Here is a 14480-nt window from a genome sequence, read left to right as displayed (position 1 = left end):
TCAACTCTCATCTTCCTGAGTAGCTGGGATTACAGACATGAGCCATCGGTGTCCAGCTTATATAGTTCATTTTCAACATAGTGTCTCATGAGTATCATTGCTGAGTTAGTTCTCCCTTTGTCCCACTATTTCTGTGCTTCCCCATACCCTCCCCCAAACAGATAAACTTATACAAGACAGAAGGTACAGAAATAAAAAGAAACAGTGACAAAAGGAGAACAACAAAACAACAAAAACCCCCACAAAAAGTAAAATAAAAACCTCTTGTTTCCATTTCTTGGAGCTTGTTTCCATAAGCTTCATTTTATATGATCCTATGCACATGGCTATTGAGCCTTTGTGATGCGTGCCTCAATTTCATTGTTTTATTTTCACACATGAATGGGGAAAGTACTTTACCTTCTTTGTTCCCTGTCTCCTGAACAGGTACCCACCCCTGAACAGGACCTGTCATTCATTTTTAAAATATACATTTTGTTTTCTCCTGGATGCACACATGCATGTTTTGTTCTTTAATCAGATGGATGCCTTTCCTTTCCTTTCCCATTCTCCCCCTGCTGTTTAGCAGCTTAAAGTGAGTTTCACTTGCCATCTTTCTATGTAGATGGACTGTGATTGGATATTGCTCACATGCTAACGTTGTCTGTCCTATATCCCATTCTCTAATCTCCTCAGCCTGTTCCACAGTTGCAGGCATGATCTCTCTCTGTATAGATGTATATGATCAAGTAGGTATTTTGGTATGTGTTAATCCTTTAGGTCTAACTTCCAGATATGGAGAAAACATGTGACTCCTTTGTCTTCCTAAATGGGCCTTGTAATTTAAGCAAACCATGAAAGGTGTAAACATGGCCTGATTTCTGTGTTGCACATATTATAATAAAAAAATCACTATTCTGTCCTTTCAAAAGTAACACAAGCATGGTTTAGGAAGTTCAGACTTCCCATATGATGAAAATTATTATAACTACTACTGATAGTTTGGTTTTTATACCTGTAGACATTTTCATTATATATGAACAAAAATTACTTTCCTTTTGTTTTTTTCCAAGCACTAATTACCAAATATACCACTTGCATGTTTGTATCTTGAAACCTTTTAATTTGAGAGTATATTAAACTGTCTGTGTAATTATTATGTGAGTTTATAAATGACTAGTTATTTTCATTTTACTTTAGTTGTTTTTCAGATAGGGTCTTGGGGTTGTCCTGGACTGTGATTGGACAGTGATCCTCCTGTTTATGACTCCTACATAGGTGATAGGCGCACACCAATATACCTACCTTGTTGGTTGAGATGGGATTCAGGATTTTTTTTTTAGGTTGGCCTTGAACTGCAATCCTGTGATCTCTCTCTCTTGTGTAGGTCGGATTGCTGGCATCATTCATTTTACTCAGCCCCAAATAGCGAATTCTTATTATGAAAGGCAGTGCAGTGCTCAATGATTTTGAACATCTATCCTCCCATTCTTCAAGATTTCTTGAGGGGAAGATCACTAGAGTGACACTGTTTGATAAAGGCAGCTTTTGGCGACATTAGAAGCCTCCTTCCCTCTCACATGGATGAGCTGACGCTGTGGTGAAGTAGTTTTCTCTCCACCTCCTCAGCGTGTCCTTCCTCGCTCTCCTGTGTCCCTGGGGAAGTCTGTCAGCAAATGATCAGCAGGGATCTGAGAACGTTGCTCCCAGCTGGGAGCAACTAGTGGGTTTGCTGTGTTTTTCCAGGAGAGGGGAGATGGGGTATTCTGAGTAGACCATTGAGTGGGTTGGTCCTACACTCTAGTCCTGTATTTGGCTTGACAAACTGGGCACTGGTAACATGACAGAGTCCAGCTGACCCAGCCCCTGCCCAATGAATGCACACTTCTGTACCCATGCAAGGTATTTAAATCCTTTGACCATCATTACATGGGCAAAAGATTGTCTAGTAAGAACACACCACCAACTCTGTGCACATTTCAGTTCTGTGGTTGTGCCACGAGGTTTGCCTCATTGACTCGTGGTCTCAGTCTTTTGCTCTTGAAAATGTGAACAAGTGAATTTATCGATGAAGTCATAAATACACTTATTCCTTTCATGCAGCTATAATAGGATTAAGTCTCATGATCATTCTCTGTGGAGGCTCGGGTTGCTCTGTAGACCTTTGCTAATTACCTTCATGGCATTTCAAGTCTGCTGGGGTGGGATTCAGCTCATCTAGTTACAGGTGCGTATACTCACAATCTAATCAATGAATCTAGACAGTATTCCCATTGTCATGCATTCTGTTAGAATTTATTAAATTATACAAAGACTTTTTTGCATGAAGATTTTGTCTTGTAAAATTCAGATTAGGGCTTTTAGGTTATATGTATTTTTTTTCTTATATCAAGTACCATAAAGACTAACATACAATTTTTTGGAAGTTTGCGAAGCTAAGGAAAAAATAATTTGCAATCCCGTTATCCAGAGACTGTTAATATTTTGTAACATGTTTCCTTTTGTTCTTTTTTTGCACTATATTCATTATATAAAATTGAGTTTGTATTTTATCAAGGATTTTGTAGCTCACTTTGCAAACTTAGTCACATAACATTTCCATACCTTTTGCAGACTATCACCTCTAGGAGGTAGTGTAATGTACTTAGTTCTTGGAATGGAAGCCATCTTTAAAAATACTCCTAAGTGATACCTTTAAGGGCCTCACTGTACTGTTCAAACACCAGGGGCCTTGATAGGCCAGCCCTGCTCCTCAGAGCTTGGCACCCCTGTGCTCTCTGCTTCTCCCCCTCCAGCCACCTGTGCCAGCGGGTGGGGCCCTTTCCCTGCTTTGATCTCTCCTGGATGCCTTTCTCCTCCTTACTTAGCTCAGTGCTGCTCATTCTTCATGTCCTGTCCACTGGGAGGCCTGGAGAAGGCTATTCTGCCCTCAACAAGGCTCTTAGCACATCCTGCCTTCTCCTTCCCAGCTGGGGCCTGATGGTCTTCATCCTCTGCCCTTTGTGAACTTCAGAGAGCAAGAGTTGAATGTGCTACTGATCTCTTTTGTACCCCAGTGGCTAGAACGCTTTTCTGGATAAACGAAGTAACCGAGTGAGTGAATGAATGGGTGAATAAACAAATTAATGTGTAAACAAGGTATTGCTTATGTTGGGACCTTCAAGCAGCTTGCTGTACTTAAAACTAATATGAAAACTGAGCTATGAACACCTTCCTTTGAGCTTCCTGTCTTTCTTTCATGTAGATCCCCAGTGAGGGGAGAGTACTACAGTATGGTGTGTGCCCTTGTAAAGTTTTTTCTAGAGGGCAGTGACAAGAGTGGCTCTCTCATTGAGGAGCTTGGAGGAAAGTAATGTAGAAAGAGACGGCATGGACATAGCTGCTCTGTTCTAGTGTTTACGGTCGTTGGTAGTGGCTTGAGGGTAACGTCAAATGCAGGCTGTTTAACATTGTTAGCAGATTCATTACCCCCTGCCAGAGGCGGTGCACTCAGGCTCCGCTAGATATTTGTCTAAGAATCCAAAAACACAGAGCAAAGGGTTCTCCTAGGACCATTTAGATCTTGCGGTGGAGGAGGACATCCTGTGATTTGCTTATTTAATTAATGTTATGAATCCAGGGCTTCTTTCTTCCTGTTCTTTATACCAATAAAATCTGTCACCTTCTGGATATCTTTGTCATTTGGGAAAGATCCAAATTACTTTCCTTAAATAAGCCTTGGGCTTAGCATGCGGTCATACTACTGACTCCAATTTGAATATTTTAATTACATCATGTGAGTTGTACCCTCTGGTATTTATGGACTGCAAGCCATTAAATTTTTTTAATTTAAGGAGATAGTTGTATAGCTGGCCTCAGAAATGTAGACTTCACAGCTGTGGTTAGTGCACCTGAGTGGTGCCTAATTATTAGCACTCCATTATTATTGATATGCCACAGGTCCTTCACGTGAACTCGCTGTCCAGACAGAGCAGTTCTGGGCAGCAAGGAAGTCTCTTTTGCTTCTTTGGTCTCCTCTGCTGATTCCTGGCCTGGGTGTGTGCTCCTATACTTAGGTGACAGTCATTTGTTGATTTTAGAAACAAGATGCCATTTCAACAGCAACGGAAGCTCCTTCATCCAGGGAACCTTCTCTGCATACGTGGTCACGCTGGAGAGACGTTGCTGTGCTTCTGTGAGTTCAGGCATTCAGAAGATGAGGAGAGAGTAGTTTACTTAGGTGTGAATCATTTACTAATTTAATGTTGGGGAGATCCTCAGTTTTCATAGCTGAAGATGGGTAGATAATAGGTTGGGATTTTAGTTGGCATAGGGTACCGATACCTGTTAGTTGTTTCTGTTATTACCACTCTCTTAGTCTCATAAGACAGTTTCTTATGGAGACTGTCTTATTGATCACGCACCCTTTCTCATTGTAAGTGTCGGGCTCTTTGAGATAGGCTACATTCTTGTTCTCCAGAAGCTCACGTTTGCAGTGCACTGGCAGGTGTTAATCAATGGCAGTTGTTTATTGAAACAGTGAATGAAGTTGGTTCATAGATGGCAGTGCTGTAACGTCACCATGCTGGAGAAGGAGGATGGAGAGTCGGTCGTCTGATCTATTGCAGATCTATGGGAAAGAGGCAGGTGGTGAAGTCAGCGGCGGCTCCCGAGCTGCTGTGGTGTCCCTCCGCCTATCATGCACCTGCACACCTGCACTGCTGCTGGCGAGACTTTCGCATCCCCACCAAGCTCCTGCTAATCAGGGGAAGGCACCTTCTCATTGCTAGTGAGCTCCAGGTCTTCTTTGCCAGTCATTCTGCTTCTCTTCTCCTGGGAAGAAGTGAGCTGTGGAGCAAGGCAGGGTCTTTCCTAATGGGTGGCACCCACAGGGAAACTTGGAAAAAGGGAAGAGGGTGCCTCAACAGTTGGTTGAGTGAATAACAAGTCTCTTGTCTCCTTGAAGCACCAAAAACTGGAAGTGGAGCTGTGGCTTAAGTGGTAGAGCTCTATTCTTGAGTGAAAAATCTAAAAGACAGCTTCCAGGCCTCGAGTTCAAGTCCCAGGACTGGCACACCAAATGTACATATCCCAGAACACACAGATGCGCATGCCTGCTTGCTGTTGTGTGTAAGATGGCACCTGCCACTTCCCCTTTCCTTCCCTTTGCTTTCCTTCTTTCTTCTCTTCAAGCCTTGACCCAGACACTTCCAAGTTTTTCCCAGCTTACCTTCACCCAGGTTAGAGTTCTCCTTTCAATTCCTACCACACAACCAGGCAGTGATTGCTGCCAGTCTTCTCTTCCTCGAGTGTCTGGGGCCTAGACTGTGAGCTTCTGAAGGACTGGGACCCCTTCTCTTGTCTCCGTGCCTGGCCTGGCCTCTTCTTCCAGGCCTGTGTGTTGCGAGAATGCATGTTTCCTTCCTTCCTCTTCTCCATTTCGTCTCCTGCAGAGCCTTCAGTGTCTGGCTCACTGGGAAGCTTCTGGGTTTCTACAAGTTAACCATGCTGTTGTCTGTCTCCAGGCTAGGCCCCACCCAGCTGAAAATTTTCACCTGTGAATACTGCAACAAGGTCTTCAAGTTCAAGCACTCGCTGCAGGCCCACTTGAGGATCCACACCAACGAGAAGCCGTACAAGTGCCCCCAGTGCAGCTACGCCAGCGCCATCAAGGCCAACCTCAACGTGCACCTGCGCAAGCACACGGGGGAGAAGTTCGCCTGTGACTACTGCTCTTTCACGTGCCTCAGCAAGGGCCACCTCAAGGTGCACGTGGAGCGCGTGCACAAGAAGATCAAGCAGCACTGCCGCTTCTGCAAGAAGAAGTACTCAGATGTGAAGAACCTCATCAGGCACATCCGGGACACCCACGACCCGCAGGACAAGAAGGTGGAGGAGGCCCTGGACGAGCTCCGCCTGATGACCAGGGAAGGCAAGCGACAGCTGCTCTACGACTGCCACATCTGTGAGCGCAAGTTCAAGAACGAGCTGGACCGCGACCGCCACATGCTGGTCCACGGTGACAAGTGGCCCTTTGCCTGTGAGCTCTGTGGCCATGGGGCCACCAAGTACCAGGCGCTGGAGCTGCATGTCAGGAAGCACCCCTTTGTGTACGTGTGCGCCATATGCCTCAAGAAGTTCGTCAGCTCCATCCGGCTGCGTGCCCATATCCGAGACACGCACGAGGCCGCCCAGGAGGCCTTGGTCTTCACCAGCTCCATTAATCAGAGCTTCTGCCTCCTGGAGCCTGGTGGGGACATCCAGCAGGAAGCCTTGGGGGAGCAGCTGCAGCTGGCAGCAGACGAGTTTGTGTGCCAGGGAATTGATGTGCTTAAAGGGGAGGCTTGCTCCAAAGAGGCCCGGCCGGAGGAGGGCCAGAAGGAGCTGGAGACCCCCATGGCAGCACCCATCCCAGCCATGCCCTTGGCCACCTCCCGGGAGGAAGTTACTGCCCTGCCGCCCTGCAAGCTGGAAACCTCCGCGGTGTCCTCAGACCTTCCCTCTCTCTCTGTGGTCTCTGATGACTTCCTGTTGAAAGATGATACCGCCTCCCCAGAGGCGCACGCTGCTGACGGCGGGGCCTTGGACACCCAGCAGGAACACTCAGCCCAGACTCAGGGTGAAGAAGTCACACTGTTGCTGTCCACTGCCAAAAGTACTGCTCCGAACCATGAGGCCCAGAGTGCCGAGAGCCCTCCGGGTGAAGTCCCACCAGCCACTGAGCCAGATCTGAGCGGGTGTCTCAGGTCCGACCTAGCCCAGGCCTCAGACCTCCTCCCTCCAGGGGCTGGAGGTGGGGACATTGGCACGTGTCAACCTGACTCCTCCAAATCTGCCTCTGAGCACCGGTCTGGCAGCACTGCATTTATGAAGGTTCTGGACAGTCTTCAGAAGAAGCAAATGAACACTAGCCTGTGTGAGCGGATCCGGAAGGTCTATGGAGACCTGGAGTGTGAATACTGTGGTAAGGAAAGGCAGTGCCACGGATGGAGCACCCCCTCCCCACAGCTCCATCCATTCCTGCCGGGCTGTGTCATCGTGGGGTCCACTGGAAAGAACAGGCTACCGGCCTCCTCTCTGGTAGATAGACACAGGGCCCCCGTGTTACAGGGAGCTGTTGGAGTCTGTGGGGACCTCCAGGATGCCACACAGTCGACCATGTTGGCATGGTTGTCTGGGCAGGCTGAGGGTTGCCCACAACCTCTATCAATTTCTCACCTGAGAAGAATCTTTCTTTTGGTATGTAACAAGTGTCCAGTTGAGTTTCAGCCATGGCCACGTTGTAGCTGAGCAGAGGGGGCCTGGAAATGGCTGCAGGAAGGTCCAGAGCAGCTCCTGCAGCTCGGAGTGAGACCTCAGCCTCTCTGTCTCCCAGGACGGAGGGAAGGCCAGCTCCAGACCCGCATCCGGGGAGAGTGAGCAGGGTCTGGAGCCTCTTCCCCCGAGCAAGTGCAGTGTTGTATTGGACACCATACCTGGTCCTCAGTCAACATGTCTTCTTCCTTCTTCCCCTAGCAAGCCTGGGGTCACTCCTCATGTTTGTAACCTGACACACTGGAAAAGTACTTTCCAGACAGGAATGCGGGAGAGAGTGGAGGGCGACCCAGACAAGCATGAGAAGGAGATAACTATGAGCAGCTCAAAAGCGATGATAATTAGAAAAAAAAGTCAAATTCAGTCTGAGAGAAAATTCCTTGTTCTCATGTGAAAATATTTTTTTAGGCAAACTTTTTTGGTACCAAGTGCATTTTGACATGCATGTCCGCACCCACACCCGGGAACATCTGTATTATTGCTCCCAGTGCCATTACTCCTCCATCACCAAAAACTGCCTTAAACGCCATGTCATTCAGAAACACAGTAACATCTTGCTGAAGTGCCCCACGGACGGCTGTGACTATTCGACTCCAGATAAATATAAGCTGCAGGCACATCTTAAAGGCCACACCGAACTGGTAAGTAGCAAGCCCAAGCGGGACCCCATCTCCCTGCGTGCTCAAGGCTTTCTGAGTGAAGCCTGTGATGGTGTCCCCACTGCAGGTCACCTGGGTGTGAGCCCCCAGTCCTGAAAACCCAGAGAGGGCCTTCTCGCTGCAGGTTCTTCACTTTCCTGGGCTTCACTTCCCAACAAGAGGCTCCCATGCATTGAAAAAAGAGAGTAAAGAAACTGACAGTTTGTCACTGTCTCATGAAGGCCATAGAGGAAAGATGTTCAGAATAGAAGTGAAGCATGAATTTTGTAAATGGCATTTTAAAGAATTATTATTAACATGCTGGGTACCAGTGGCTCATACCTGTAGTCCTAGCAACTCAGGCTGAGATCTGAGGATTGCAATTTGAAGCTAGTCCATGAGACTTTTATCTCCAGTTTATTGGCAAACAAAACAAAACAAAAAACAACTGGAGCTGTGGCTCAAGTGGTAGAGAACTAAAAGAGCACTTGAGCAAAAAGCTCATGGACAACACCAAGGCCCTGAGTTCAGGCACACACACAAAAGAATTATGAAAAACAGGGACATAACAGCTCCCACTAAATGTGTGGAGGATCGATGAGATGAGATTAGATGACTATGGTCTGAACAGCACTTGGTGTGTGGTAGCAGTACAGTGGATGTGGATTGGGGTTGTTGCAAACACTGATAGAAAGTGCCTTGTGGAAGCACTTCCGTTTACAAAGTGACACATTAATCAGGTGGTAAGGATATTCACTGTGGTCTTATCTGTCCGTTCTTTGGTGGGAGATCATGGAGCATAGTGAATGCATGTTTGTTTTTGCCTGACTCTGGAGGCTGACCCCCGAGGGTGCTTTGAGGTATCTTAAAGTCTTGCAGAGCACACCTGCTCCAGGTGTGGCGCCGTGGTCACTGCATGCTGTGTTACACCACAGACAGCGCAAAAGGAAGCTTCGGAAGTTGGCTGTGCCACCATGCCTTTTCTGGAACAGAAATCACCACCTTAGTGGTTTGCTGCCGAGGTGCAGTCGGGTGTTTGGGTGTGGTGGTGAGGGAGAGGGTCAGCACGAGCTTGGAGGCTGGATTCTGAATTATCACACCGCCTTCCGCACCCTCACTCTGCAGCCTGGACAGGCACGTCATTTACGAGAGCTGACAGCCTTCTTGAAAAATATATACTTAAAATTCAGTTTAGATATACACACATGCATACGCATGTCCACACATATATACATGCATATGTGTGTGCCTGTGTATTTACACATGTATTTATACATATGTGCACCTGTGGTATTTGTACATACGTGTATATGTCTATATATCTCTTGTAGTTGTTGAGAGAAAGTAGGATGCTCTAGAAAAAGGGCTTGGCACAGTGCTTGTCACACCCTTGACTCTGCATCCAAGCTCTAGCCTATCATCTGGCACTTCCTAGATACATTTCTCTCCTTTCCTGTTTGTGGCTCTTCTTTTCCTTTCCCTGCCCGTCTTCACTTCCTCTCCTTGCTCTCCTCTCTTCCTCCATATGAAAGCATGGCTTGTTATCCCTTCTGTAATTGCTGTTAGGTTTGCGCTGCTTTCCAGTTCTCTTAGGGCAGGGAATGCTGAGGAGGGAGAATTCATTCATGCATACTTGCTGGTATGTTCTGTGATATTGAGGGAGTGAAACCCCAAGGAGAGCGTTGAAGTGGAGTGGTGGGGGAAGCAGACTGCTGACTTTGAACACTGGCTTTGCCTCCTAACCTGTGCTTAGCCTTGAGATGGATCACAAGGCCTGTCTGAGCCTCAGTTTGCCTTGGCTCAGATAGGCAATATGGAGTTGCCCATTGTCCAATTAGCCTGGTAGGGAGTGAGCACTATTGACTATTACTATTATTTATCTTGCTTACTCTCTTGAAACATGCTGCTCCAGCTTTATATGTTTTGAATGTAGGCTAAATGAAGGGCAAGAACAAGGTCATTGCCAGTAGACCTTGCTCCCTTTTGCCTCACAGTCAGGATTTGCTTGCTTGTGTGTGTTTCAGGGTTTCTGGCTCAGCCCAGTATTTTCTTCTTTTTTTTTTTTATTGTGCAAATACTGTACAGAGCGGTTACAATTACATGGGCAAGATAATGAGTACATTTCTTATCAAGCATTGTAGCCTCCTCCTTTGTTTCCCCTTCCCATCCCATCCTTCCCCTGCCTCCCCCAACCTTCCCCCCCACCACCAAAGTTGTAAAGCTCGTTTTCGTCATAACGACTTGTATATCTCATTGTTGCAATGGGTCCACCTGTATCCCTATTTAAACGATTTGTTTTTTCCCTTCCCCTCCACAAATTATACCAACATCATATACAGTGAAAGCAGGGGTTATACCTTGGGGGAGGGACAAACAAAGCAACAAAGAAATCATCTTATAAATGTGTTATAAACAATCGTATGAAAGAAAAAACATTTGGAATATATATCTTAGGGTTCATTTCCCTAACATCAACTTATCTGACCTTTTCTGCTTGACTCAGACATATACTAGTTATTGAAAATAAGGGAAACCATGGGGCCTATGATTCTTTGGGCCTGGCTTACTTCACTTAATATAATTTTTTCCAAGCCTTTCCATTTCCTAACAAATGGGGCAATGCCATTCTTTCTGATGGAGGCATAGAATTCCATTGTGTATATATACCACACTTTCTTGATCCATTCATCTACTGAGGGGCATCTGGGTTGCTTCCATATCTTAGCAATGGTAAATAAGGCTGTAATAAACATAGTCGTGCTGATAGCTTTAGTGTGGTCTTGTTTGTGAACATTTGGGTAAATGCCCCAAAGTGGGATTGCTGGGTCATAGGGGAGCTCTATGTGGAGTCTTTTGAGGAACCTCCAAAGTATTTTCCAAAGTGGTTGAACAAGTTTATACTCCCACCAACAATGCAGTAAGGTTCCCTTCTGTCCACATCCCCTCCAGCATCTGTTGTTATTAGAGTGCTTGATTATAGCCATTCTAACTGGGGTGAGGTGGTAGCTCAATGTTGTTTGGATTTGCATTTCTTTTATGGCTAGAGTGGTTGAACATTTCTTCATGTGTCTATTGGCCATCCTTCTTTCCTCTTCAGAGAAATTTCTCTTTAAGTCTTTAGCCTACTTATTTATTGGGCAGTTGTTTCTTTGAGGATTTGTTGTTGGTGGATTTAATTTTTTGAGTTCCAGGTATATTTTAGATAGGAGACCCTTGTCCGATGTATGGCTAGTGAAGATCTTTTCCCACTCCATGGCTTTCTGTTGATCTTGCTAGCTATGTCCTTTGTCATGCAGAAGCTCTGCAATTTCATGCCATCCCATTTGTCCATCCTTTCTTTGATTTGTTGTGTTTCTGGGTCTCTATTAAGAAAATTTGGGCCTGGGCCAAGGTGACCTAGGGTTTCTCCTATTCCATCCTGTAATGTTTTCAGAGTGTCTGCTTTGACTCTGAGGTCTTTGATCCATTTGGAGTTGATTCTGGTGCAGGATGATATATAAGGATCTAGCTTTAGTTTTCTACAAGTAGTTAACCAATTTTGCCAGCATAATTTACTGAAGAGGCTGTCTTCCATTCAATTTTTTTTAGCTCCCTTATCAAAGATTAGATGGCTATAGGTCTGCAGGTTCATTTCTGGGTTTTCAATTCTATTTCATTGATCCTGAGGTCTGTTCTTGTACCAGTACCAAGCTGTTTTGATTACTATGGCTTTATAGTAGAGTTTGAAATTTGGTATTGATATTCCTCCAGCAGTGTTCTTTCCGTTGAGGAGGTTTTTGCTATTCGGGGTCTTTTATTGTTCCATATGAATTTTTGGATTGCCTCTTCTATTTCCTTGAAGAATGAGGTTGGAATTTTGATAGGTATGCGTTGAATTTGTAGATAGCCTTGGGAAGTATTGCCATTTTCATGATGTTGATCGTTCCAATCCAGGAGCATGGGAGTTTTTTCCACTTTGTAAGTTCTGTTTTGATTACCTTTTGCAGGTTTTTAAAGTTTTCATCATAGAGGTCCTTCACTTCTTTGGTTAAGTTAATTCCTAGGTATTTTATTTTTTGTGGGGCTATTACGAATGGAGTTGCTTTCCTAATTTCAGCCACACTTTTCTTATTGTTGGCATACAGAAAAGCCATTGATTTTTGAGGGTTAATTTTATACCCTGCTACTTTGCCAAAGTTTTGAATCAGCTTGAGTAATTTGGGAGTGGAGTCATGGGATTCTTTAAATACAAGATCATGTCATCTGCAAAGAGGGAGAGTTTTACTTCTTCTTTCCCTATTTGGATTCCCTTTATGTCTGCATCTTGTCTTATTGCTGTAGCGAGGCATTCTAATTCTAAATTGAAGAGAAGTGGAAAGAATGGACATCCTTGTCTCATTTCAGCCCAGTATTTTCTACCTCTGAAGGCTGCTGTTGACCTTCTTGGCTAGCTACAGGGGTCTCTCAGTCACAAGGAAGGTGTCAGGGAAATGAACTAAGATCTTTGACTGTGCACTCACATTCCGCCACACTTGCACGCCATCTGAAGGAATGTTGAGTGAGCGGTCCCATGTTCTGCCCCATGTCCTGCTTGGAGGACTGCATGAATACTTCCTGTGCTGCCTTAGTGAATGTCTGCAGGACAAGCACAGCTTGCTACGTGCAGGAGTGGGGTGTATCAGCCTTGTACCAGAAGATGCCATCCTTACTTCTCATCAGCACTCACGCTTTCTTAGAAGTTGTTAAAGTTCAGTTCCTATCTTTCCCTCACTGGTACTTGTCATTCTTGTAATTGAGACACTTGTAAAGGTAAAAGAAGGAGCTGCTGTTGCTTCTGGAGCTACAGGCTTGTCCTCTGCCTGCCAGGCAGTAGGGTTTTATCTGCAAGTTGAAAGGGCTTTTACATTGTTGGGAATAAACAGGTAATGAGGCTGGCTGTGTGTGGGGTTGGGGAGACTGTCCTCTGAGGCTGATGAGCAAGTCTGGGCTAGGAAAGGGGACAGAGGAAATACCCAGCAGAGTTCATAAAAAAACCAAATTGAAGCCTTTGATTTTATGTCAGGATGTTGCATTAATAAACATTTCCCATGAACCAGGAGAGTTGTATTGCTGTTATGGAGAGAGCATACTATATGAAAACAAGTTGTGGTATTCAAGAGTTTACATAATACTTGTCTACAATCTGTTTCTGGTTTTTTTTTTTTTTTGGGTCTGGTCATGTGGCCTGAACTCTAGGCCAGGGCACTGTCCCTCAGCTCTTCAGCTCAAGGCTAGCACTCTACTTGAGCCACAGTGTGCCACTTCCGGCTTTTTTCTTTTTGCTTAGGTGGTGCTGAGGAATCGAACCCAGGGCCTCAGGCATGCAAGGCAAGCACTGTACCACTGAGCCACCTTCCCAGCCCTACAACCTGTTTCTATAGTGAAGGCCAGGGTACCCTGGGAAACAGTGAAAAGTCTGCTGCTGCTCTTGAGGGTGGATACTTGTGGTCAAATGCAGGGGTTTGCTCTAAGTATTTTATATCGAGTTCTGGGCAAGGAAAATTACTGGGGAATTTTTGGTAAAAGCTTTACTGAAGTATAATTCGTGTACTATACAATTTGTTCATTAAAGTATAAAATTGTAGTGGCATTTTGAGTAACAATAGTCACTCACTATCACACAATTAACTTAGAGTATTTTCGTTATTTCCTAAAGGAATCCATTTCCACTAGTTATCATCCTTTACCTCTCCTCCTCCCCCATTCCCAGGACAACCACTAGCCTGGCTTTGTCTGTTCTGGACATTTCATATGAAGGGAATCATAAACAATATGTAGTACAATCTTTCATGACTGGGTTATTTAGTTCATCTGTGGTGTATCATGTATTAATACTTGATTCCCGTTTGTTTTTTTTTGTTGTTGTTGTTGTTTTTTGTCGGTCATGGGGCCTGAACTCTGGGCCTGGGCACTGTCCCTTAGCTCTTCAGCTCAAAGCTAACACTCTTGCACTTGAACCACAGCGCCAGTTCCGGCTTTTTCTGCTTATGTGGTGCTGAGGAATTGAACCCAGGGCCTCATGCATGCAAGGCAAGCAGTCTACCACTGAGCCACCTTCCCAGCCCCTTGATTCCCTTTTAGAAGTGGGAATGATTCTTCTTACAGATATAGCTCTTTTGCTTCTCCAACCATGAGTATTTGGTCATTATCTGAAGGTGCATTTTTAGTGGCAGTCACTAGGATGGAACTCCCAATGACAAAGTGTCCTAAATCCACAGGATTTGAGCTAATGCTTTGTTAAGTCATTTAAGCACCACACACAGGGTGACCTTTTCTTAAAGCCTTTTCATGATTTGGAAGCAGCTGAGAAGAAACTGCATGAGTTCTTCTCTGCCATTCTCTTCCCATCCTCCATGGTTTGGGTGCCCGCTTCGCTGCCCTCACAACTCTGCTGATGCTCACACTGATCCATCCTCGCTGCCACAGGGGAGATAAAGCTGGGGCTTTGAGGGATGGACAGGGCTCTTGCTCCAGCACCTCATCCTTGTGTCAAGTGTGCCATCTTTCCTGCTTTCTCCAGTGGCTGGCGAGCTCAGTGAGTGGTGTAAATGT

The 14480-nt window shown here is 45.4% G+C and overlaps 1 protein-coding gene across 1 annotated transcript in view; it reads left to right on the top strand.

The window, feature by feature from the left end:
• Zfat (zinc finger and AT hook domain containing) overlaps positions 1 to 14480 on the top strand; it is a 128179-nt gene that overhangs the window by 30177 nt on the left and 83522 nt on the right. The window contains exons 5-6 of the mRNA XM_013025216.1: positions 5484 to 6922; positions 7681 to 7913. Coding sequence (XP_012880670.1) covers positions 5484 to 6922; positions 7681 to 7913 — 1672 coding nt within the window. The remainder of the gene's footprint in view (positions 1 to 5483; positions 6923 to 7680; positions 7914 to 14480) is intronic.

The sequence above is a fragment of the Dipodomys ordii genome, unplaced genomic scaffold (genome assembly GCF_000151885.1).
Source record: "Dipodomys ordii isolate 6190 unplaced genomic scaffold, Dord_2.0 Scaffold82, whole genome shotgun sequence".
Taxonomy (NCBI): domain Eukaryota; kingdom Metazoa; phylum Chordata; class Mammalia; order Rodentia; family Heteromyidae; genus Dipodomys; species Dipodomys ordii.
This window is presented reverse-complemented; position numbering and strand designations above follow the sequence as displayed.